This window comes from Ascaphus truei, chromosome 1 (assembly GCF_040206685.1).
Source record: "Ascaphus truei isolate aAscTru1 chromosome 1, aAscTru1.hap1, whole genome shotgun sequence".
NCBI lineage: Eukaryota > Metazoa > Chordata > Amphibia > Anura > Ascaphidae > Ascaphus > Ascaphus truei.
In genome coordinates, this window is record NC_134483.1 from 330,163,748 (window position 1) to 330,187,228 (window position 23,481).

Below are 23,481 nucleotides of genomic sequence, written 5' to 3' on the forward strand. Positions count from 1 at the left end.
TCTATACGTGGGCTGGTGGGAGGACGTAAGTGTCTTTTCTGAAGCCATACATCGATATACTCAATATATCGATGTATGGCTTTGCTATTTAGATGACATCCTCCTCCTCTGGAAGGGTAGCCACGAAGATCTAACCATGTTCCTGGCACTCATCAATGCAAATGATCACAATTTATGAGAGGACGTGGCAGGGGGGGGGGATGAAAGAAATAAATTGCAGTCAGTATTATCTTATAGCACTACACTGATTAGTTTATAAAACCCATATAGAATTTGTCATATTTTGCTATTTAACATTTTTTGAAATATGCAAGTATTTTTACGTATTTGTATTCACATTTATATTGTCTACCGATTTAATAATGTTTTTTTTTTCACCGGATTTGGATTAAATCAGGCACACATATACTGTTAGATATATATGTTTACAAAAATCTAGTCAGGGTAAAGATCCTGGCTAGAAAAGAAACCCACGATTGCACTCTATGGGGGCAACAATAGGTGGAACAGAATATAATCCCAGGCGTGTAGCCTAAAGGTGCCAAACGACACAAAACAAAAAAGTTTTATTAAAGCATAATAGGGGATGTAATAAATGGAGTGTAGGGTATATACAAGTGTATTAAAAATAGGTGGTGACATGGTGTTAACGAGGGTGTAAGGCTCCTCTTAAACCCACAATAGGTACCTTATACTCAGGGGAGAATTAATCCCTGAATATATATAATATAATGTATGGAGTATATCCAAAAACATACACAAGGTTCCTCAAATTGAGATATATATGTTACAATATATGTATGTGTAGCGGCTTTTTCTGTGGGATACACAAACAACAAAATAGATTTGTAAGGATAACAGAACAAGAGCACAAAAAGAAATGCAGCTCTGTTTATTTCTAGTACAAAACATATTGGGTCATATTTACTTAGCAATGCTGAACTGAAAAGGCTGTACTGTATGTTGTCTTCTGTCCCTCTAAGTTATATTATTTAGTAGAACAGCGCAGTGAATATGGCCCATTGTTTATGATGAAAAAAAAATGTGCGCAACTGAAATATTATATAATCCAACCCCCTGAATCAACTACCGCCCTCCTACTCCTTCTGAACCGCAGTGCCAAATGACGCAGTGGATATCACCAACGTGATGTCACACCGCGGGTCGTTGCCATGGCAACGCAGCATCACGTCATGCCGTGCGACGTCATTTGACGTTGCGGTTCAGAAGGAGTAGGAGGGCGGCAGCAAGGAGGTGGCCGCCACAGCTAAGTGCGGGAGAGAAAAGAACTGGGGAGGGGGGCCAATTTGTTTTTTCACTGGGGCCCAAACCCGCTCTTGATGGCCCTGTTGACTGGTATGGTCTCTAAGTTTTGCTTATGATCTTTACTTTCCAAAAAGGAGCGAGAGAGAGAGCACACATTGAAGTTCTGATAGCAAATTAAAGCAGCAATCCCTCCACAATATGTTAGAATGCAATACTACTTCTACTACTAACTTGAACATGGAGCTCTCATGATGCTGGTCTCACCACATGCTAAGTCTTAAATGTTTATTTCCAACTGCAGGTATCTCTAGAGACACTTAATAAAGCAATTGCTGGTTTTGTGGTGATGTCTGAGGAAATGGAAAGAATATACAAAAGCTTCCTCAACAATCAGGTGCCATCTTTGTGGGCTGGTGCTGCATATCCTTCACTGAAACCCTTGGGATCCTGGGTAAAGGATCTGGTGTTGAGGACAGCATTTATAGATGTAAGTATGCATCCATCCATCTAGCTATCTATTTATCCATCCATCTATTTATAGATGCAACTGCCTGTTGTGAACCGCTGTCCGAGAAAAATCCATGGCCATCTCGCGGACATTCCGCTAGAAAATCCACAGCAGCTGTAATGGACCATCAGATTAACACAGCGGGGGTCCCTCCATTTTAATGGGACTTGCGCTGTGTGAATCATACCGGGTCCCACCTGTCTATAAGAGACGCGCAGTAAGAGAGAGACTGAATCAGTCACTCTACCTGCGCGCCTCTAACAAGCGAATGCGGGGCTTTTATTTTAATAACACAGTATTGTAGCAGGGGTCTCTGGAGCTGAACCACATTAATTTTAGCCCCAGTGACCCCCTGCTTCCCGAGTTACAGGCTCCGTTATAGGGGTGCCAGTATTCCAGCAGCCATGTTTGAATTCTCCTGCGTCAAGGCCCATGTGATCGGGAGATTTAAGCAAAGCAAGCGAATACTGGCACCCCATAATGAGGCCTGTAATTCAGGAAGCAAGGGGTCCCCTGACCTGAAATCAATGCAACTCAGGTACGGAGACCCCCTGCTACAATAATGTATTACTAAAAGCCCTGCGATCGCCTATTAGTGGCACGCAGGTAGAGTGACTGATTCAGTCTATCTCTTACTGCACGTCTACAGGTGACGCCAGGTAGGATTCACGCAGCGAGACTCCCATTAAAATGGAGGGACCCCCGCTGTGTTAGTCCGATGGGCTGTTAGTCCGGCCGCTGGAATCTGGCGGCGTGGGACAGGATGAAGTGCAGAATTCGCAAGGCAAGCGGTTCAAAACCGTCAGTTGCACCTGTATGCATTCATATATCTACTTGATCCTTCTCGCCTTATCCCGGTTTCTGCTCTACTAAATAACACCATTTTCCTTTTAACTATATTTATTTTGAAAATCTTTAACCTGGAAAATAAAAACATTTACAGTTACTTTTCGTTTTTATTATGTCCTGAGATAGACACTATAGTAGAAATTGGTACAGTAATTTTCCCTTCATATTTCCACTTCAGGTATTGCTTTCTTGGCATTGGGTCCACATATTGGTATAATGATCTGTGCGCTCTGCTCTGAGAAAATATATATTTATCGGGACTTCATAAATACACACACATACTGTACACAGCAACATTAGTTGTTCTTGACACCCTATCTCAGGGTAATATGGAAATAGATGTGATAATGAAAACCCTGAAACAATCTTGGTTACTGTAATTATGGTTACTGCTCCATACTGTCCATCTGCACCCCAATTTAATCACTGACACCCAACAGTGGAACTCCTTCTGCAGGAATGAATAGGCCGGAATTACTTTGAGTTAGCAGGCAGAGAAGACGGGTACCACATTAAATCAGCATTGCAGACTTCAGCCCTCTGATCCACACAAGTAATGCTGCATTGTAGAAACAAATCAATAAAGGGTATTTTGTTGTGGGTTGCATACAGGAATAAGTAGTAACAAGGGAGGAGATCATGATATTGTAAAACTGACATACTGTAATGATGACTGTCATTCAACTACAGTACGTAATGACTGCTACACCAGGGAAAATACCACTTCACAAAATACCATTTTTACTTCTTTTATTGTATTGTATGTTTTTATTTAAAGTGTACTGTATATAGCACCACTAATGTGCATAGCGCTTCACAGCAGTTATATACGTAACAACCATATACATAGCAAATAATATAAATAACACATAAAGGGGAGAAGTGCTTCAGACATAAAAGTAACATTTAGGAAAAGGAGTCCCTGCTCCAAAGAGCTTACGATCTATTAATTATTGACATCTTTAGTGCTGAGACATGAGATACAAAATGTTTCGGGAGGAAATGATCCACCCAACGTTAGGTGTATACCAACACTAGCCCAAACAACATTCTTATATACCACGTCAGTCTGCTAGACGGCCTATTAACCGGAAGTATAATTCATATCATTAACAAATCAGGAGAGGCTTTTACTACGCCCAACCATCTGTGGTGTAATTGCCTATATGTACAGTATATATATATATATTGTTAGTCCAATAAAAAATTGTATATCAGTATTGCTTGACCTGAAGAAGAGAGGATAACTCTCGAAAGCTTGTCCTATGACATAAATTGTTAGTCCAATAAAAAAGGTATCATTGAATACTGAAGAACTCATTTATTCTGCACTATCGCAACTGGACTAACACGGCTATTTTCTGCTTTATATATATATAAAAGAAGAAAAAGTATAAGGTGCGCAAAACTGATTTAAAATAGTGTTGCAATGATACCTATGAGTGCTGCCACAATGTAATGGGTGTACACCACCCCAAAGAAAATACAAAGTACAAAAAAAACACAAAAGGCGCAAATCAGAGACAGGTGCATGGATATACAATACCTGAAGGATAAATACGTGAACAAGTTATATATTCTAATTCCACAACGAGATGTACCTATAGATGAAAAAGATACCAATATGGTTAAGTACGTTTATGAATAATATGATTGCGCAAGCAACAGAGGCTACTTACAATGTAGCAGAAATAACAGGCACATCAGTAAAATGCTTTCAGATCGCTGCATCAAAGGGGCTGATAATCTCAGGAACCGCTCACTCCATCTGTGTGCTGGACGCAGAAGCTTCACTGCTCAGCTGTAATCAGCAGTTGTGCGGGTCCTCGGATGGTGACGTCACTCCCCTAAACGGGGATACCGCTGGCTCCGTTCACTCTGTGAGATTAGCCACAGGGCTCAATTCCGAAATTGATATAACAGTCCCAATAGCCTTTAAATAAGGCTTTACAGCAAATAGAAAGACAGTTAAAAGTCCTGAATATAACAGAAAATAGGGAGATCTACTGAGAGACCCTCACCCTACTAGTTTCGTCAGAGTTTAGACTTCTTCTGGGGCATATATATATATATATATATATATATATATATATATATATATATATATATAGCCAGGTCCCCCTCTGGTCCCCCCCTTACCTGCTGGTGCGGGGAAAGGTGGAGGCTGCGGCTGGCTGCGGAGGCGTGCAGGTGCACCAGGCGAGTTTAGTGAGCTGCGGGCAATCAGAGGGGTGACTGGGTTGCCGGAGCTCCACGGTGGTACCGATCTCAGGGCGCCGTCATCTTGTGGATAGTCGCGATTGCGCTTTAGCGCATGTGCAGTGCATCAGCAGTTGCGGTGGCCAATAGAGACAGGCTACGCAGAGGGACTACAATCCCCAGCAGCCTTAGGAGCTGCAGATCACCTGGCGGGAACGGCGAATAGGGCCCTTAGGATTCCGGCTCGAGCACATAGATACATTTGGAACACAAGGAGCCCCACGTCAGTCGGGATCCGGATCCAGAAAAGAGAGATAGTGTCCAGGGAGCGGTGCTTCCATGGACAAGGCCTAGCATTGTCCCGTAGGCCCTGACCACGTGTAGCTTGTGGCTGCTGCAGGACAGGCCCTAGATAGGGACGTTTCCCAAGTACTGTATAATGTCAGCGACATAGTGACTAATGCCGTGCAGTGACTTGCATCCTGGGGTCTGGGACCAGACCACCTTCACAGTTGAGAGGCTCTTAAAGGTGAGACAATCCAGCGGGAGTTCGCCCCACGCAGAGGCGAATGTCTTTGTTGGATCAAACGGATCCTTGTGTTATTTGACGGTACACGGGTACTGGAGTGCCCGGGAAGGTATCATCATCTACGTGCACCAACGGCCACACACACATTCTGTGGGTAGCGCTACTCCACACACCTTGGGTGGGCTGGACTCTGTGGACATCGGGTGGTTCGGTGCCCAGGGCACCTCAGTACTTCGGGGAATTCCACCGGGGTGACGTTGGGGTGTGGGTATAAGTTGTGGGGCCTGTATGATATTAGGTACACGGTGTATACTGTTATGATATAGAGTCGTGTGTTATCAGTAAAGATAAGTCGATATACCACTGTGTGTGTATAGTTATTCCTTAATGTGTGTTTGTTGGAAGGTGTTATCCAACTGCGCTTGGATCCCTCTCAGGTGGAGGCACTGTCATCACATAGACACGATCACTCCAGGCTCCCAGCAGCAGAGGATCAGGTCTCCTGTGAGCCACTCAGGTTAACGCACCACACGTAGTTTCCCTAGAAACAGGGGAAAGGAGTATATATATATATAGTTTCACCAGGTCTGGCATCTCTGACCATATTAGTCTTTCATAACATATTACAGATAGATAATAGCTATAATAGTAATTAAATATAGCTATAAACAGTAATAAAACATACATATAAACTCATATAACTACATTACCAAGAAATACCCACAATAAAATATCCAAAAGAATCAACAACAATATACATTCCATTCCATATTTAAAACATTAATATAAATATATCTGAAATGTTTTATCACATGTTCCAATCTAATAAAAAACCCATTTTCTTACATTTTAGGGGAAAATCAGACAGAAAATAATACATTACGTAAGATCCAATATAATTATGATCTTAAAGCATTGTAATATTATCAAATTCATAGCATCATCATTACAAATTACTTATGTATTATTACATACATTTTGCTACATCATATCAATTATTCTTGTAGCAATAAAGGATAGACAATAGTAGAGATACACAGATGTCTTCTTAGTGGCAAAAATTGGATGACAACACAGTACAATGCTAGAAGAAATTAGTCAGTTTAGAAAACATCTAAAATTGGCATCGTCATTTAACTCCTTTGGAGTAAATGTATCCAATTTCTCAATCCAATGGTCTTTATAAGTATGATTCATTCTTGTTTATAGGTATGTTTAATTCCTTTTATAGTTATTATTATCTATCTGTGATATGTTTTTAAAGACTGTTATGGTCAGAGATGCAGGAACACACATGTATATGGCATTTTTAACTAAAAATGTTTAAAGGTTTTTTTTAATGCATTAGAATCTTTTTTACTCCTTTAGGCTTGGATCAGAAGGGGTCAGCCAAAGTCATTCTGGATATCTGGGTTTTTTTTCCCTCAAGGCTTTCTCACAGGTAAAGGTCTTACAGATTTAAATAATTTGTAAAGGCAGACAAAAGAGGAAGCTTTTAGATTCAAAAGTGTGTATTTCTGGATATTGAGTTTATTTAGAGTAAATTAACAAATATTACTCATGATCCGTTCTGTGCCGTGTGCAGCTACTGTATGTTGGGTATTGTCATGGAAAAACTCAGTTCACACTTATTATTATTTAGACAAAAGCAATCTGTTGAAACTTTATTGCAGCGGCCGCTTGCAAGAGTGCATCTAATACAAATCAAACATTGCTGTCTGACTAACACAAAATGCACTGATGAGATGTTCCAAAATATCCTACTGTATTTTATACCCCAAAAAGGCATGCACAATTTCATATGTCATTATTGGTAATACATTTGCTATATAATTTTGCCAACTAAACATAAAGAAAAGATTTTGCTGCCTGGCAATCTCATCTTCCCCCTTCAAGGCTAACAGCTGCATATATCTACAAAGAGACAATCAAGAGATAAGAACTCAGGGTCCCACCTCAGGAAAATAAACACTGGGTCAGCTATTATAAGGTGACAAAGTTCAGAGAAGGAAACAAAAACTTCAATCATATGTCTAGTCTACTACTTCACTGTTACCCATAATATACTGTAACACAAAACATGGCTTCTCGTACAGATGCAGCCACGAGTATTAGAAATCTTGCCTGGGCGATTCTGGGGCAGTCTCACAATAAATGCCTCAACATTGGGGCAACATTGCCTCAACATTTCTGTGAGATTCTTAATGGCCCATCGGATTAACACAACGGGGGTCCCTGCAGTCCCATTCAGTTTGCAGGGACCCCCGCTGTGTTAATCCGATGGGCCATTAGGAATCTCACAGAAATGTTGAGGCAATGTTGAGGCATTTACTGTGACACTGCCCCAGAATCGCCCAGAATTTCCCAGGTACAAGTGTTCTAATACTGGTGGCTGCATCTGTAGTTATACGTATATTAGTATAATATTAAAATATTATACTTCCACATTATCTAAACTGATCAATACATTTGCAAGTGTAAAACATAGCCTAGATTAGTATAACAAGACAAAAAATCAGACTGACAGAAAAAAATCAGCAGATACCTCCCACTTTGTAGCATAATTGATGTACTGTACAATGGGTGGTTTGATAGATAATCAATCCTCCTTTAACCTCTGCTGGTGGTGCTGAAACAGGTTTCTAAGGGAACCCACCAACATTCTATTCATACACTATGTCAATTAGGCGCAGTCACATGTGAGCAAGTGCATTTGTTATTCCTAAAACTGGTCCCTGAGGAGACGTTTGACAAGCTCTGCGCTAAATGACATATACCAACTATTAATGTAATAAATTTGGACAATTCTTTGAATTACTTTTTCCCAACTTTAGTACTGATACAAAATAACTGCACCGATTAAAGAAAAATATCGTTTTCATAAATCTTGTATTATTTTTCACCTAATTGTGAAACATACAACATTTACTGTGATACCTGTTATTGCACAAACATGTTTTTTTTTATAGAACTTCTAGATTTTTTTTTTTTTAAGTAACCCTTTACATAGACTAAGTCTTTTGGTGCCTGAGGCATAGGGAGATAAAGTGACTTGCCCAAGGTCACAAGGAGCCGACACCAGGAATTGAACCAGGTTCCCCTGCTCCAATTTAGTGTCAGTCGGTGTCTCAGTTTCACTCACTGTCTCAGTTTCACTCACTGAGCCACTCCTACTACCATTTATTGAATGGGGAATGAGTACAGTACGGTGCGGTATGTACCGAATCTGGGGTTGACATTAAAGTAAGATATACAATCTAAGAATCAACTGTGAACATTACAATTATTGTCCGTTATGTTATGGAAAAAAAACACTTTAGTAAAAATGACATTTCATAAGAGGGAAACTATTTTTTTTTTTTTATATATATATAAATCATTGCAAGCCATGTTGTATTTTCCATTGACAATATTCATAAATTTGCATTTGTAAAATTATTCATCTTCTGGTACTTTCAACGCATTAAAGTTTCACATTAAGCTGTTGAATGTAAACACTTATGTAATATATTCAATTCACCAATACAAACACACACATTATTTTACTGATCATTTATGATTCATGACAATTAATTGTTTATATTGATACTTTTGAGACACAGGTATGGTAGAAATAATTTCAACACATTTATGGCTAAAGCCAGTTAAGCACATCATTGTTGATTCATTTTTTTTGTAACCCTTCATATGGTTTTCCTGCTATTGACCTATAAGTCTACTTTTCTTTGTTTACTTATGTTGATTTGATAACAGTTTAGGCAAAGCAAAGTGAAGGATCAAAAAAAGTCAGCCGCTCCTTAAGGGTACAGTACTCACCAGTAGGTTAAAGTAAAAAAACTTTTATTGCACTACATAAAAACAGATACGGTCCATGGACAAGACAAAAAGAACCTCCTCCCACGCGTTTCAAACAGCTAGTATTCTTTCTCAAGGTAGCTTTCTTTCTCAAGGAGAACAAAGTGAAACAGATGTAATATAGGCGCCAATATGATAAAGGATATATCACACCAAATGCAGGGCCAAGGTGAGGCTCAGGATAGATGAGTTGTGCTTAAAAAGAAGAAGACAAAAATACAAAACATAGCGTGATACTGTAGGTATATGGGACAAACAACATACAATACTAAAAACTAACAGCTGAGATCAAGGTGAAAATTATCAAAAAACATTTAATAAAACATATAATCAATTACTATGACAATGGACATAAGAAAAATAAAAAATAAAAATACACAGACTGATAAAATGACCAAATGGTTAATGGTGAGGACCACCTCACTGCGACACCGGGTGAACTGCCCACTCACCGGACGAAGGATGGTAACGAGCAGTGGATAATTTTGAGAGTATCCCCTCTCAGCTGCTCAAACAGCTACTGCACCGGAACGGATCTGCAGAGGAGGCGCTGCACACGCCAGCCGGCATGTGTGTGTGTGCTCTCACTGCCTGCTCGCGGGATGGATGCCGTGCAGAGTGTTGGCGATTTTTCAGCAGCAGATTCGTCTGTCAGAATTATCAGCTGATTCGCCTCCAGGTCAACTCACGGGAGCAGCGGCAGTCTCGGCGTCACTTTTAGGGGTCCTTGCAAGCCACCCTACGCGTTTCGAAAGCGATCTGCTTTCTTCCTCAGGGGTTAGAGGAAGAAAGCAGATCGCTTTCGAAACGCGTAGGGTGGCTTGCAAGGACCCCTAAAAGTGACGCCGAGACTGCCGCTGCTCCCGTGAGTTGACCTGGAGGCGAATCAGCTGATAATTCTGACAGACGAATCTGCTGCTGAGAAATCGCCAACACTCTGCACGGCATCCATCCCGCGAGCAGACAGTGAGAGCACACACACACACGCCGGCTGGCGTGTGCAGCGCCTCCTCTGCAGATCCGTTCCGGTGCAGTAGCTGTTTGAGCAGCTGAGAGGGGATACTCTCAAAATTATCCACTGCTCGTTACCATCCTTCGTCCGGTGAGTGGGCAGTTCACCCGGCGTCGCAGTGAGGTGGTCCTCACCATTAACCATTTGGTCATTTTATCAGTCTGTGTATTTTTATTTTTTATTTTTCTTATGTCCATTGTCATAGTAATTGATTATATGTTTTATTAAATGTTTTTTGATAATTTTCACCTTGATCTCAGCTGTTAGTTTTTAGTATTGTATGTTGCTTGTCCCATATACCTACAGTATCACGCTATGTTTTGTATTTTTGTCTTCTTCTTTTTAAGCACAACTCATCTATCCTGAGCCTCACCTTGGCCCTGCATTTGGTGTGATATATCCTTTATCATATTGGCGCCTATATTACATCTGTTTCACTTTGTATTCCATTCTGACCAGGGGGTCAGTTTTAGTATGTAGGCAGCCCCTGCAAAGAGTCCAATTAACTTTGCAAGGTTTTACCTTGTATTTACATAGGGTGGTATTACCATCTAGTTAGCGCTCACCTGCTCTGTGTTTCCAATTTCTTTCTCAAGGAGCTTCAGTAGAAATTCTTTCTATCTTGACAACAGTTTATACAGTTATTTATTTTTGTTATGATCAATTATAGTATAGAGTTCAAATTGTGTGAATGAGAAAACTTTTTAATTACCATGTTTATTTTCTAGGCACCCTCCAGAACCATGCTCGAAAGTATAACTTGCCAATAGATGAACTTAGCTTTCATTTTACTGTTCTCCCATGCTACCGAGATCAAGCAGTAGTTATCGAAGCATTGAAAACAATACAGTTTGGACAACAATTGCCTATGGATATACAGGTATACTTTTTATGTTTTTGTTTTTTAAATCTAATATTATTCCAAACTCCAAAAATGTCTTTGAATTCTATTTGTGGATTTTGACAACATTTTAAGTTTCTACTACATTTTTTCAAATGTTTGCATTGCTCAAAATTTCCCCAATTTCGTCACTTTGCTCATTGAAGTTTAATACTTCAGAAATATTCTTTTGCGAAACTTGCCACTTTCGCGAAAAAAACCCTAGGAAATTTTACTTGATTTGCGAACTTCAGCAAAACAATTTGCACATCTAAAATTAGGTGCAACTTATTCAAATAAACTGATATAAGGTTGTCTGAATCATGAGGCAGGTGGTCTTATTACTAATCATTGAATATCAAAAACATATGTCACTGTTTGTGAAAAAGGAAAAAACTTTTAATACACTATGAGTTGTGTGCTGTTTTTTCTTCCTATTTTCACTGTTGGTGAAAGTTTGTAGCTCAGGGCTTTTGTCAAAGAACTAAGCAGCCTTGTTGTAACATGTGGACTGTGAAAAACTCAAACTCATAGGTGCATTACATACCTCAAAAACAACATAGTGGCACAAAGACATAGCATACAGTACTTTATGTATCAGAAATGGAAAAACATTGAATAAGATTGCACTCACAAATTTAAAAAGTTATAATCGCCTGGTTGGTGCAGTAAACACTCCCACTTTGACTTGGCTGCTGGTTGCATCCTCATTAATGCACTCGATCACTGAAGACTGGATAGATTTGGAGCCTGTATAATTCATTGCTGTTAAACTGTGTGTATGACCCCTGGGTTGAAATCAGCGGTATCCCTCACTGCGACTGGTCTCGTGGAATGGCATCCTTAGCAATGGTGTGTCTCCCGTATGTAACGATCTCCTCCGGAAGAGCATTTTCACGGTGTGGAGGGGTTGGTGGATGCAGAGCCAGTGCTCATAGTCTCTACAGTATATGACCGGCAAATTAGCTACCTCTCATTCAGCTTTGAAGAAAAATCCGGGGATTTCTCTGACGAAACCACAGCAAATTGGTGAATAGCGTAAGATTTTTCCCCAAAGCTGAATGGGAGATAACTGATTTTCTAGTCACATAGAGTCTAAGAACACCCCCTCCACACCGCGAAAATATGCTTCCGGAGGAAATCATCACACCCAGGAGACATAACATAGCTAAGGACAACATTCCACGAGACGAGTCGCAGTGAAACCAAGGGGTCGTTAACACAGTTTGAGGTCCGTAACAGCAGTGAATTACACAGGCTCTGAACATATCCAGTCTCCAGGGATCAAGGGCAGTAAGGAGGACACAACCAGCAGCCGAGACCAAGTGGGAGTGTTTACTCCACCAACAAGGCGATTATAAAAATGTTATATTTGTGAGTGCAATCTTATTTAATGTTTTAACATTTCTGATATATAAAGGATTTTATGCCATGTCTTTGCTCCCCTATTTTTGTTTTTCAGGTATTTGTTGAAGAGGAGTGGTTATCCTGACGTTTGGGGCAGCAGAAGTGGCATCCTATTTAAAAAAAACATTCTACAGTATTTGCAATTCTGATTAATTAGGAAAATTATACTCCCATCCACTCACACATTGACTGTGTATCATTCTAAACATATTTTTATTGCTTACAGTATGTATACAGTACATCTGTCAACACCAGGTACACATTTTTTATCAGTGGTTTGTTCATTGTTTTAATTTTTTGTTAATTTTATATAAAGCCACCCTATCCCTATACTCTATCTATAGGTGATCTAAGATTATCCAATACCTTTCACCTAAAAGGTTGGATTTTTAGATAAAAATATTGCAGCCATCTCAAAAGGTTTGACATCTTCACAGTTTTCTAATCACACATCAAGAAGGTAGAGATGTAAAAATCTTACATGGTATATACATTTCAAAACACATTTGTATTTTAACTTGGTGTAAGTTACACCATACTGAGCGCACCTTGTATTTTGTATTGTCTTTTTATCAGGTGCATTATATGTGTAACGGATTTTCTGGCCTAGCCTGACCCACCCAATCTCACATTGGCCCCTGTGGTCTAACCAGTCCCCATTACAGTGTAGTGTCTGGTGGTGCACCTGTTGGCAACAGGACTCCTGAGTCTCCCGCATGATGTGTGGGGATTGCCAACCCAGACAGGCAGCTGAGGTAGTGTGCATGAGTCCTACCTATATCCAGTGCAGCGCCTCCACCTCATCAGGATCTCTGCGTCCGCAAGGAGATGGTTCTGATGAGGAACTCCTTCTTGGTGATGCCTTCCCCTGCTGAGTAATGCCAAACTCACACAGTGAAGTGTCTTTATTCAAGGTCTTCTTTATTGCTTGATGTGGGCTAGCTGCCCCTCGCAGTAGTTACTTAGCCGCACATTACACTGTGTACTCCCTTCAAAGGTACACCCTCCCAATGGAGTAGGATCCCCTCTCCCCTCAGGGAGATCACCCCTGTGCCAGGTCCCTGGACACAGTATGGCGTATACAGCTTGAGGCTGAATGAATATAATAAGGCCACTAGTTACAGCACTAGTGGCCTCCTGCTCCCAGGTCTCAACGCAGACCTGCTCCTTACTCCAACACACTAACTTTTAACAGTGCTGTGCCTTATATCTCCAGGGGGCGGGCACATCTCTGATGTCACTAATGGTGGACTCAGAGTATGTAGCCACTCCCATCCACACATAGGGCACCTCACCAGGGTGTGAGGGCAAACCTCCATGATTACTGCTGGCATCCCTGTAACTTACCAGGCCTTACGGCCAGCAGGAGAGATGACTGCAGTCCATTTTACAGCATGGCTATATTCTCCCCCTGGTGGATCCCAACGACCCGTCTGGGACCTAAATTTAGGTACCTTCTCCGGGAAGCACTGGAAAATGGAACACAATTGTTAACACATTTGAACTTTACAGTAAAAGTATCGCACCAAGCACGCCCTGACCAGCAGGCACTAACCCGCGCAACATCTGTCCTGCTCTTCCTAGTAATAGTGACGTGGGTCGGGCTTCTTAACCTCCCGTCCCCCCATATCCAGGACCATGACGTAATACTCACGAGGTAACCCATTCTCTGGTCTGTATACTACCTTATGCTTGTAAATGTTCCTCCCTATGCTCCATACCCGCATAAGGTGTGCGATCCTCTCCTCGGCCTTGCGCCCAGTGATTGCGCCACCCTTGTTAACCATATATAACTCTATGGTTTCGCGCAACCACCTATCCCTGTTGTCCTCAATTTCCTGCATGAGTGGCTCAGGGACATACGGATACTCCAGGCCATGAGAGTTTTTATACTTTGTGATAATGGCCCTCTCCGCTCTACTTACGCGGGTCAAATTGGCATTGCCTGCTTTCCCAGGTAACACCCATGATAGGGGCTCTTCCGGTTCTACCGGACCGGTTAAGCGACTGGGACCCATGGGCTCTATGTTGTGGTGACGGATTTGGTACCACCGCTCCTGCATCTCTTTCTTTCGCTCCTCTGCAGTAAACTCCCCACGAGCCCACCAGTAATCAACCACGTCCTCTCTCTCTAGTATGAACCGAGTACGGTCCATCCAGCCTACATATCCCTCAAATAAGGGAGCCCACCACCGGGTCTCCCTAAACTCTTCAGGGGCAGATTCTAGGGAATCTTCTTCCCCTTGTTCTCCCCAGGAGGACAATCCAGATGTTCCGGTTGATCTTGAATTGGGCCGCCCCACACGCTTGGGCCTATTCTTTAACGTTATGCTTACCACGCTAGGGCACCCACTAGAAATGGACAATTCCCTTGAATAACCCCCACCCAACGACCCATCATCCGACGTGAATCCCCCAGTCTTTCTCCAGTCCGTTCCTCGGAGGTACCTTGGGACTCTCCGGACAGTCCCAAATTGGACGAGGACCCCCGGGAAAAGGTGACCGGGACTGGGGCTTTAGCTAAGGCGTGGGGTTGGGCATAGGGGCGGGCTATGGGTATCGACGGGGTTCCGACCCGCTCACTCTCACCACAATGTCCAGGGATAACGCTAGGGTTCTCCGCTGCTCGGGTCTCGCCGCTCTCCTTCCTCGCTGCCTGCCAGCTCCTCTTGGGACCAGGCGATCGGGAAGCGCTGCCCGATCCACGATAGGTAGTCTGCCACGCCCACCGGAAGTGACGTCATCTGCAAGGCCGCATGTTCCGCCATCTTGGGATGGGCCCCCAAGCGGGACCTCTTCCTCCACCACGACATCCGGGTGTTCCGCTTGGTTCTGCCGCCCCGCCTGGGCCTGGTAACGCCTTTCCTCCGCCGAGGTCGCCGTCAGTGTCAGGTAAGAACAAGGACTGCTCTTACCGCTTCGTGGTGTGGGGGTGGATCGACCCTCACCACTGGACCCGCCGGTCCTGGGAATCAAAGGACTCCGCCTCTCGGCCTTCCGCAGTACAGGTGACACCCGGCTCCGCTCATCAACAGCTCCGGTAAGTGACGCCTTTCTTCCGTTACCGCCACAGGAGGTTGATGGTTGGCGAACCACCACACCGGACGACACCAGGGATTCCCTCGTCCGAGGAATCCACTTTCACCGAGCTTGAAGTCACCGGTCGGGGTGACCGTCTCTTAGTCTCTCGGCCGATACACTGACCGCTAACTTCTCTCTCCGCGGGCTTTGTTTTGGCAACCGGCCCGATCCTCATTCTCCGGGATCCGCACCTTCCCTCCACAGCGCACCGGGAAGCTCGGCTGACAGCATAGCTGCATCTCTCACCGCTTCGACGGTCTGGTAGTGCACGAAGGTAGGCATGGGCCACATGTATTGGAGGCCACAGTGCGGGCAGCTTGCCGCTGTACACATGGTACCACCGGGCAGTCTGCACTGCAGACAGAGGCACGCCACAGTCTCGGTGCCCACCACCCGAATCACCAGGAAGCCTCCTGGTGCCGAATAGGGTTGGGTGGAGACCATTGTATTTTCTTCTGGCTTGCTGGCTATAGTCACGATAGGAGGCACTCGCAGTAACGGTCTGTTCAGCGTACTGACTCCTCGTGACTGACGAGCAGGGGTTGGATTGCCAACCACTCCCTTGACTAGCTCCACCCTCATCTGGCAAAGCTGGAAACCACCCCCACTTGTTGCGATTATGGGAGGGTCCCACAGTCTTATAGAATGTCCCGGAATTAGGGCTGTACTCTTCGCAGTCCTGGGGGGCGCGGCTTCAGGTTTCGCGCCAACACCCGAGCACCATTGTTTATTTGGCGCCATCCCCGGCCAAATTTTCTCAGCCTCTTTATCCTTTCTTTCACAAGCAGCACCAATTACAGGGATTACATTCTGTAAGGGTGCGGCCGGCTCACCAGCTCCTCGCTCAGCAAGATCCGTTCCCACTGGGTACAGTTGGAAACCACTCCCCCTGGTTGAGATTAGGGGAAGGTCCCACAGGTTGATCGGCTGGCTCAGCACTGGGGCTGAGTTAGTCACTGTCCATGAGGGCGCGGCCTCAGCTTTCGCGCCATACCACCCATCAGGGCGGGGTTTTCCTGTTGGCGCCACTCCTGGCCAACTCTCTGCAAGTCCAGCCTTTGCAGAATTTTCTGCAATTAGTCCACGCGGTCTCCCAGTGAAGCGGGAGCCGCCATTTTGGGTTGCACTGTCAGTCTCTTCAACGATTGAGGTAGCGTTAATCTGTTTGTATGTCGACTGACAGTCACTCTCATAATGTTCTCCACAAATCACAGTAATGTCCTCCTCAGTGTCCTCAGGGGTAGCACCCCTAGATCCCATGCAGGACCAAAATGGCGCGGCCACAGCCTTAGCACCACTCCACAGTAGGCTCGTGAAAGTCATTTCCGTAGCATGCTCTTCACCCGCACACACGCCATGTGCGCTCTCTCCATTAGCCTCCGTCCGCCATCTTGGACCTTCCACACCGCGCGGATCCTCCATTCTTGCGGTCGCCATTCTTTCACTGTACTTAGGATTATTGTACATGGAGCTCCTCTCTGCGGGGCAGCTACCACACCGGTACAATAAAGATTGCCTTGATGCACCACCTTGTGTACCTAATGTAGGCTGGACTCGTGTTTGCACTACCTCAGGCTAGGCTCACTCTCTCAGTGTCTGCTGTATCTCCTTCCTCCCAGTCTGTGCTCCCTTCGGTAAGTGGTCTGGAATGGGCAAGAGTACTCTGGCTCTTCCATGCAGTACTTGGGCGTCTACCTACTGTTGGCTGGCCTAGCGCAGACCCTCTCCAGAATTCCTGACCATGTTAACAGGCTATCCCTTTAGGCATCCTACCAACTAGCACTGCCTAAAGGTGACTAGGACAGCTATAGCCCAGCTCCAAACCCCCAACTCCTTTCAGGCCCCTAGGTCGTCCCTGCGAACTGACAAACACTATCAGCCCCCTGACTACTCCTAGGTCCGTCCCAACACAGCACAAAGTGGCAGCAAACACTCTCCCTGTTTCCAAGTGACCTAGCAAAAGCCTGTCCTGTTGACAGGTATCTCAGCAGCGCCTCCAAATGTAACGGATTTTCTGGCCTAGCCTGAACCACCCAATCTCACATTGGCCCCTGTGGGCTAACCAGTCCCCATTACAGTGTAGTGTCTGGTGGTGCACCTGTTGGCAACAGGACTCCTGGGTCTCCCGCATGATGTTGTGTGGGGATTGCCAACCCAGTCAGGCAGCTGAGGTAGTGTGCATGAGTCCTACCTATATCCAGTGCAGCGCCTCCACCTCATCAGGATCTCTGCATCCGCAAGGAGATGGTTCTGATGAGGAACTCCTTCTTGGTGATGCCTTCCCCTGCTGAGTAATGCCAAACTCACACAGTGAAGTGCCTTTATTCAAGGTCATCTTTATTGCTTGATGTGGGCTAGCTGCCCCTCGCAGTAGTTACTTAGCCGCACATTACGCCGTGTACTCCCTTCAAAGGTACACCCTCCCAATGGAGTAGGATCCCCTCTCCCCTCAGGGAGATCACCCCTGTGCCAGGTCCCTGGACACAGTATGGCGTATACAGCTTGAGGCTGAATGAATATAATAAGGCCACTAGTTACAGCACTAGTGGCCTCCTGCTCCCAGGTCTCAATGCAGACCTGCTCCTTACTTTTAACAGTGCTGTGCCTTATATCTCCAGGGGACGGGCACATCTCTGATGTCACTAATGGTGGACTCAGAGTATGTAGCCACTCCCATCCACACATAGGGCACCTCACCAGGGTGTGAGGGCAAACCTCCATGATTACTGCTGGCATCCCTGTAACTTACCAGGCCTTACTGCCAGCAGGAGAGATGACTGCAGTCCATTTTACAGCATGGCTACATATGGATGATAACAGAAGGCATATCTTGTAGGCTCTGTACTGCATTCTTTGATTCATTCAATTTGAATTCCTGTCAATGTCTCTTGCACCTGCTAACCTACAGTACACAGGCCTGAATACATTAACAAATCAGTACAGGCTTTTATATGATGTTTATAAGTGGGCTTTACTATCTTTTGTATCACTTTGATTTGTTATGCAGCACTTACAAAGCTTCTTACAGTCCTTTACTGAAAATTATAATGTGAAAATTCATATATAATGGTCAATTTAAACAAAAATTGATATTGCCTTGAAAAAAAACCCACTAACATGTCTTTGCTCTGCTATATCTCTCTAGAGAGATTTGCCTTGTCATTGGCGTTTCATGAGGACTGACACAATGTTTTGCTAATTTCTGAAACGGTAGTAAAAATTGCCCATGTTATAGAACATTAAGGGGCTTATGCAGATAGGTACGTACCAGAAAGGCTTAAATTCGCCACAGGATTGGCATTTAATTTAGTCCTATGCAGGGTACTCCGGTAGACCGATGTGCAGTAAATTGTGAAGTTGGCGAGTTTCACTTGGCGTGAAACTCGCCATTCAGAGGCGCACGGTATTTGGCCACAATAAAGCCAACTTTTGTTGGCGGGCAAAATTTCACTCAAACGCGCCATATAGTAGCTCCGATTGGCGCATACATGCGCATCGGAGCTACTGGAATCGTGCGTGTTTTTACAATAGTGAAATCACGCTTCTCGCCACCCCTCTGGCTATAAATTTTGGAAATTAAATAAGTCTGGCGGATTTGACTTTTCCCGCCAAGTTCTCGCCACGAACTCTTTAAATGTGGAAATTTTTGCCACAAACCTGGCGAAAATGTCCTTACCGTACCTCTCTGCATAAGCCCCACTATCCAGGCAATTTTTCATTTTGAGCAAGATAACCATAATCCTACCTAACCATAATCACCCACAATTTTTCGTTTGTTGATTAAAGGTACAATTTGCATTCATTTTCTGAATTCCCCAACCACTGCTTTATTTTTTACCTAAATAAAATTCCATTTTAATTTTTTTAAATAGGTGAGGGAGCTTTTGTATGTTTATTTATTTTGAGAAACAACAGCATTTGCACTATCACAGTCTGTGATTAATACATGTTATAATAAATTTTTAGGCCTTTAGCAATTGTTTAAACATTTACAGTAAAAAGTGTAAAAATTCTGCTCTAACTTGTGGTGTGGTATTGATTAATTAGTTATCCAACTAGAATTACAGCATCACAGTGCAATTCTGTTCTTTTACTATGTTGTTAAAGCTTCTTTAAACTTCTTTGACAGAATCTGAAATGGTATTATCTTCTAATTCTTAATTACTTTTTTTGTTCAGTTACCAACTCCTGAAGATGGAGTGTTGGTGCACGGGATGTACATGGATGCGTCTCGTTGGGACGATGAAGACATGGTGGTAGAGGATGCATTACCAAGGCAAATGAATCCCATTTTACCTGTGGTTCATTTTGAGCCTCACCAGAACTACTATCCGAGTCAGGCATTATATCAAGCACCACTCTATAAGACCGGAGCTAGGGCGGGTACACTGTCTACAACAGGTAAATTATCAATACATTCTACCCTTTGAACAGTTATGTAATAACTCAAGAGCATATATTGACAGACATAAACATTACAATTTTGCCATGATAACAACCCACTTTAAATTAGAGTAGTTTTATAAGTGTTTAAAATGGTGAACTGTGACTGTGTCCCTTTTGAAGAAGTTATATTAGAGTTGAAGAGAGTGCACGATTCACCATTATTTCCATTATGCACATCAGGAAAATAAAAATCTGAATTTAAGAAAAAACATGATAATTACTTGAAAATACCATAGTATTTATCAAGACAGTCCACAAAAATCAGTAGTCACGCCAAACCTGCACCAATTAGTATAGACATGAATTAGCTTTTTTATTTTTTTCTAGTTATGAATTTAATTGGCTCATTCGTATTTTGGGGTCTACAGTATATACTAAATACTCCTGGCTACAAAATTCGTAGTACAAAAAAAACAAAAAACAGTAGTACAAAAAAACTCCTCATCAAAGAAGAGGAATCCCATTGAAAACAAGTGTATTTTTTTCTTCTGTAAATCTGGTGCAATTCTTTTGCACTGCTTTTGCAGCAGAACACTTTAGTGAATAACCCCATTTGAGCCTTATTGGTGGTTACTACCTGGTGGTTCTTACCCAGTGGTCCGAGTAGGGAGTTAAAGACAGAGAAGAGTCGGCATAGGTTAGACTTGTGCGTGTTGATTAGTGAAGAAAAGTAGGTTTGTTTAGCCTGAGAGAGGGCCGAGTTAAAACAGGACAGCATACATTTGTAGTGAAGGAAGTCTGCTAGAGTGTGAGATTTCCTACAGATGCATTCAGAGGAACGAGTGCAGGAATGCAGCATGCGCGTGTTGGAATTTAGCCAGGGTTTGGGGTTCAAAGGGTGAGAGCGGCAGAGAGAACACGGGGCATGTAGATCAAGGGAGGAGGATAGGGCAAAGTTGTAGTTCTTAATCAGTTTGCCAGGGTCTGGAGCAGGGCTGAGAGAGGAGAGGGAGGACCGTAAAGTGGAAACAAAAGCTGTTAAGTTATTAGAGTGCAGGTCTCTGCAGAAACGAGGGGTAGATGGATGTGGAGAAGGGGAGAAGGGAGAGATGGAAAATAAGATGAGATGGTGGTCAGAGAGAGGAAGGGGGGAAATGGAGAAATCCGAGAGAGAAAAGTTTTTAGTGAAAACCAGGTGTAGGCAGTGGCCATCCTTGTGGGTGCTGGCTGCAGTCCACTGTTGAAGGCCAAAAGAAGAGTTTAGAGAGAGAAAACGGAAAGCCCAACGGAGAGAGGGGTCATCGATGTGCTCTGGGAGCTATTAATGTACAGTATATATCCTTATGTTTTATGCTACACCATGAAATGTTGAAATGAGAAGTGCTATTGTTTATCTGTTCTTGTTTTCTTTTGCCAGGTCATTCTACTAATTTTGTGGTTACTGTGCTTTTACCATCAAAAAGACCCAGCGATTACTGGATATCAAAGGGATCTGCCCTGCTTTGCCAATTAAATGAGTGAGCACAGCAATTGTGCATTGTGCAGAACTATACATTTTCAGTATATAACTGATCTGTAATATGCCAAATTAATGCTAAAAAGTTTGTTTTTACTATAAGTGGTTTATAAGACATGTTCAATACAAATGGGAAGTAAAGGAGATGTTTGCTTTGTGTCTTATTTCAGTATAATTGGATCAGTTGGCTATTTTTTTTTTTAAAGGATTTAAATATGGTTAGTCTGGATCAAAAACTTTAGTTGTGATGGCATGTGTTTACTGATGTTTGGAATGAATGAAGACTGAGACTGATTATGCTATTACCCTATTAAGTTATCAAATAGTTAAGTCTCTAGCACATGGGATTGTGAGAAAAAATATATTGAAATATATATGACTTAGAGAAAAGTATAGATATACTTATGCTAATATCTTGGATGATATTTAAGTAATAATCCCCTCAGAACAGGGCATTACTGGCCAATAATGCCCTGGCTGGAAGAGTTGAAGGTCCGAGGCGAAGCCGAGGGACTTTAACCCAGCCAGGGCATTATTGGCCAGTAATGCCCTATTCTGAGGGGATTATTACTATTATAGGCTAAATGTAGGCTTATTTAATAAATAATAGACACTTTTGTGTTGTTACTGTACATAGATTTTTATTAAAATAAAATGGTAAATAAATTAAAGCACCTCTATATACACTTACACTGCAGCTATCTATATCCACACTGCCGCCCCCTCTGTGTACACACACACACACACACACGCACACACTCTCTCTAGCTACATCCAAAGTCTGCTGCTACACACACACACACACACGCACACACACACACACACACACGCACACACGCACACACACGCACACAACAGCAGCACACACACTGCAGCTCTACACACACACACACACACACACACACACACACACAATGCAGCCACACACACATACAAACTGCAGCTACACACACACACACACACACACACACACACACACAAACTGCAGCTACACACATACAAACTGCAGCTACACACACATACAACACACAAACTGCACCCATACAAACTGCAGCTACACCCACATACAACACACAAACTGAAGCTACACACACATACAACACACAAACTGCAGCTACACACACACACACACACACACACAAACTGCAGCTACACACACAAACTGCAGCTACACACATACAACATACAAACTGCAGCTACACACACACACACAACACACAAACTGCAGCTACACACTAGATAGACAGAAACTGCAGCTACACACACACTGCAGACGCACTTACTTTACACTCTTTCTCCCTTCTCTCAATTAAGTCTGTTAGCTCTGTTCACGGAGGAGGGGGAGGAGTCACAGCCTGCTGCTTCTTCCTGACCAATCCCCTGCCATGTCTCAGAGCTGTTATTTCCTCCTGACCAATCCCCTGCCATGTCTCAGAGCTGTTCTGAAAGCTGATTGGCTGGAAATAAACACATTGGAAATAAACACTTTGCAAGCAGCCAAAAATTCCGGGCATTACCGATTGGATAATGCCCAGAATTCTAACCAATCAGAGAGCAGGGATTTCAATAATGCCCGGAATTTTACAGCTTTAGCCTATAATTGCAAATGATGTGTGAAAAAAAACGATCTCCAGGAATGCGGAGAGACATTTTCCGTAAGCACTGAAGCATCGGGGAACACAAAGCCTTTTGAAGGGTTTTGTAAAAAATAATAAAGCATCTTTGTTGTGTTTTGTTTTTTAAAGTGACTGTGTTTCTGTTGTGGTTCCAGTTGTGCGTAAGTGATTGGGAGTCCCATGAGAATGCATCTGGTTTAGTTTAATGCAAGAGCTGCTGCCCTGAATAGCAGAGGTTGTAGATTCTGATCTTGTTGGGGCTGACATCAGTACCCTCTTCATCACAAAGGCCCTTAGACTTGTCAGTATTGGTCTTATCGAAATGTTTTATGAGGTGTGGGGTGTGACTCATTTAAATATGCTTTGCATAACAATTA

General features: G+C 43.2%; 1 protein-coding gene across 4 annotated transcripts in view; it reads left to right on the forward strand.

The window, feature by feature from the left end:
* The window catches only part of DNAH6 (dynein axonemal heavy chain 6), a 448,872-nt gene extending 427,238 nt beyond the window's left edge, over positions 1-21,634 (forward strand). For all 4 annotated transcript variants that reach the window (XM_075607019.1, XM_075606995.1, XM_075607010.1 and 1 more), the window contains 5 exons: positions 1,568-1,753; positions 6,720-6,792; positions 10,947-11,098; positions 19,765-19,987; positions 21,390-21,634. In XM_075607019.1, the coding sequence (XP_075463134.1) occupies positions 1,568-1,753; positions 6,720-6,792; positions 10,947-11,098; positions 19,765-19,987; positions 21,390-21,493 (738 nt within the window). In that variant the 3' untranslated portion in view covers positions 21,494-21,634. The remainder of the gene's footprint in view (positions 1-1,567; positions 1,754-6,719; positions 6,793-10,946; positions 11,099-19,764; positions 19,988-21,389) is intronic.
* Positions 21,635-23,481: the final 1,847 nt, after the last annotated feature.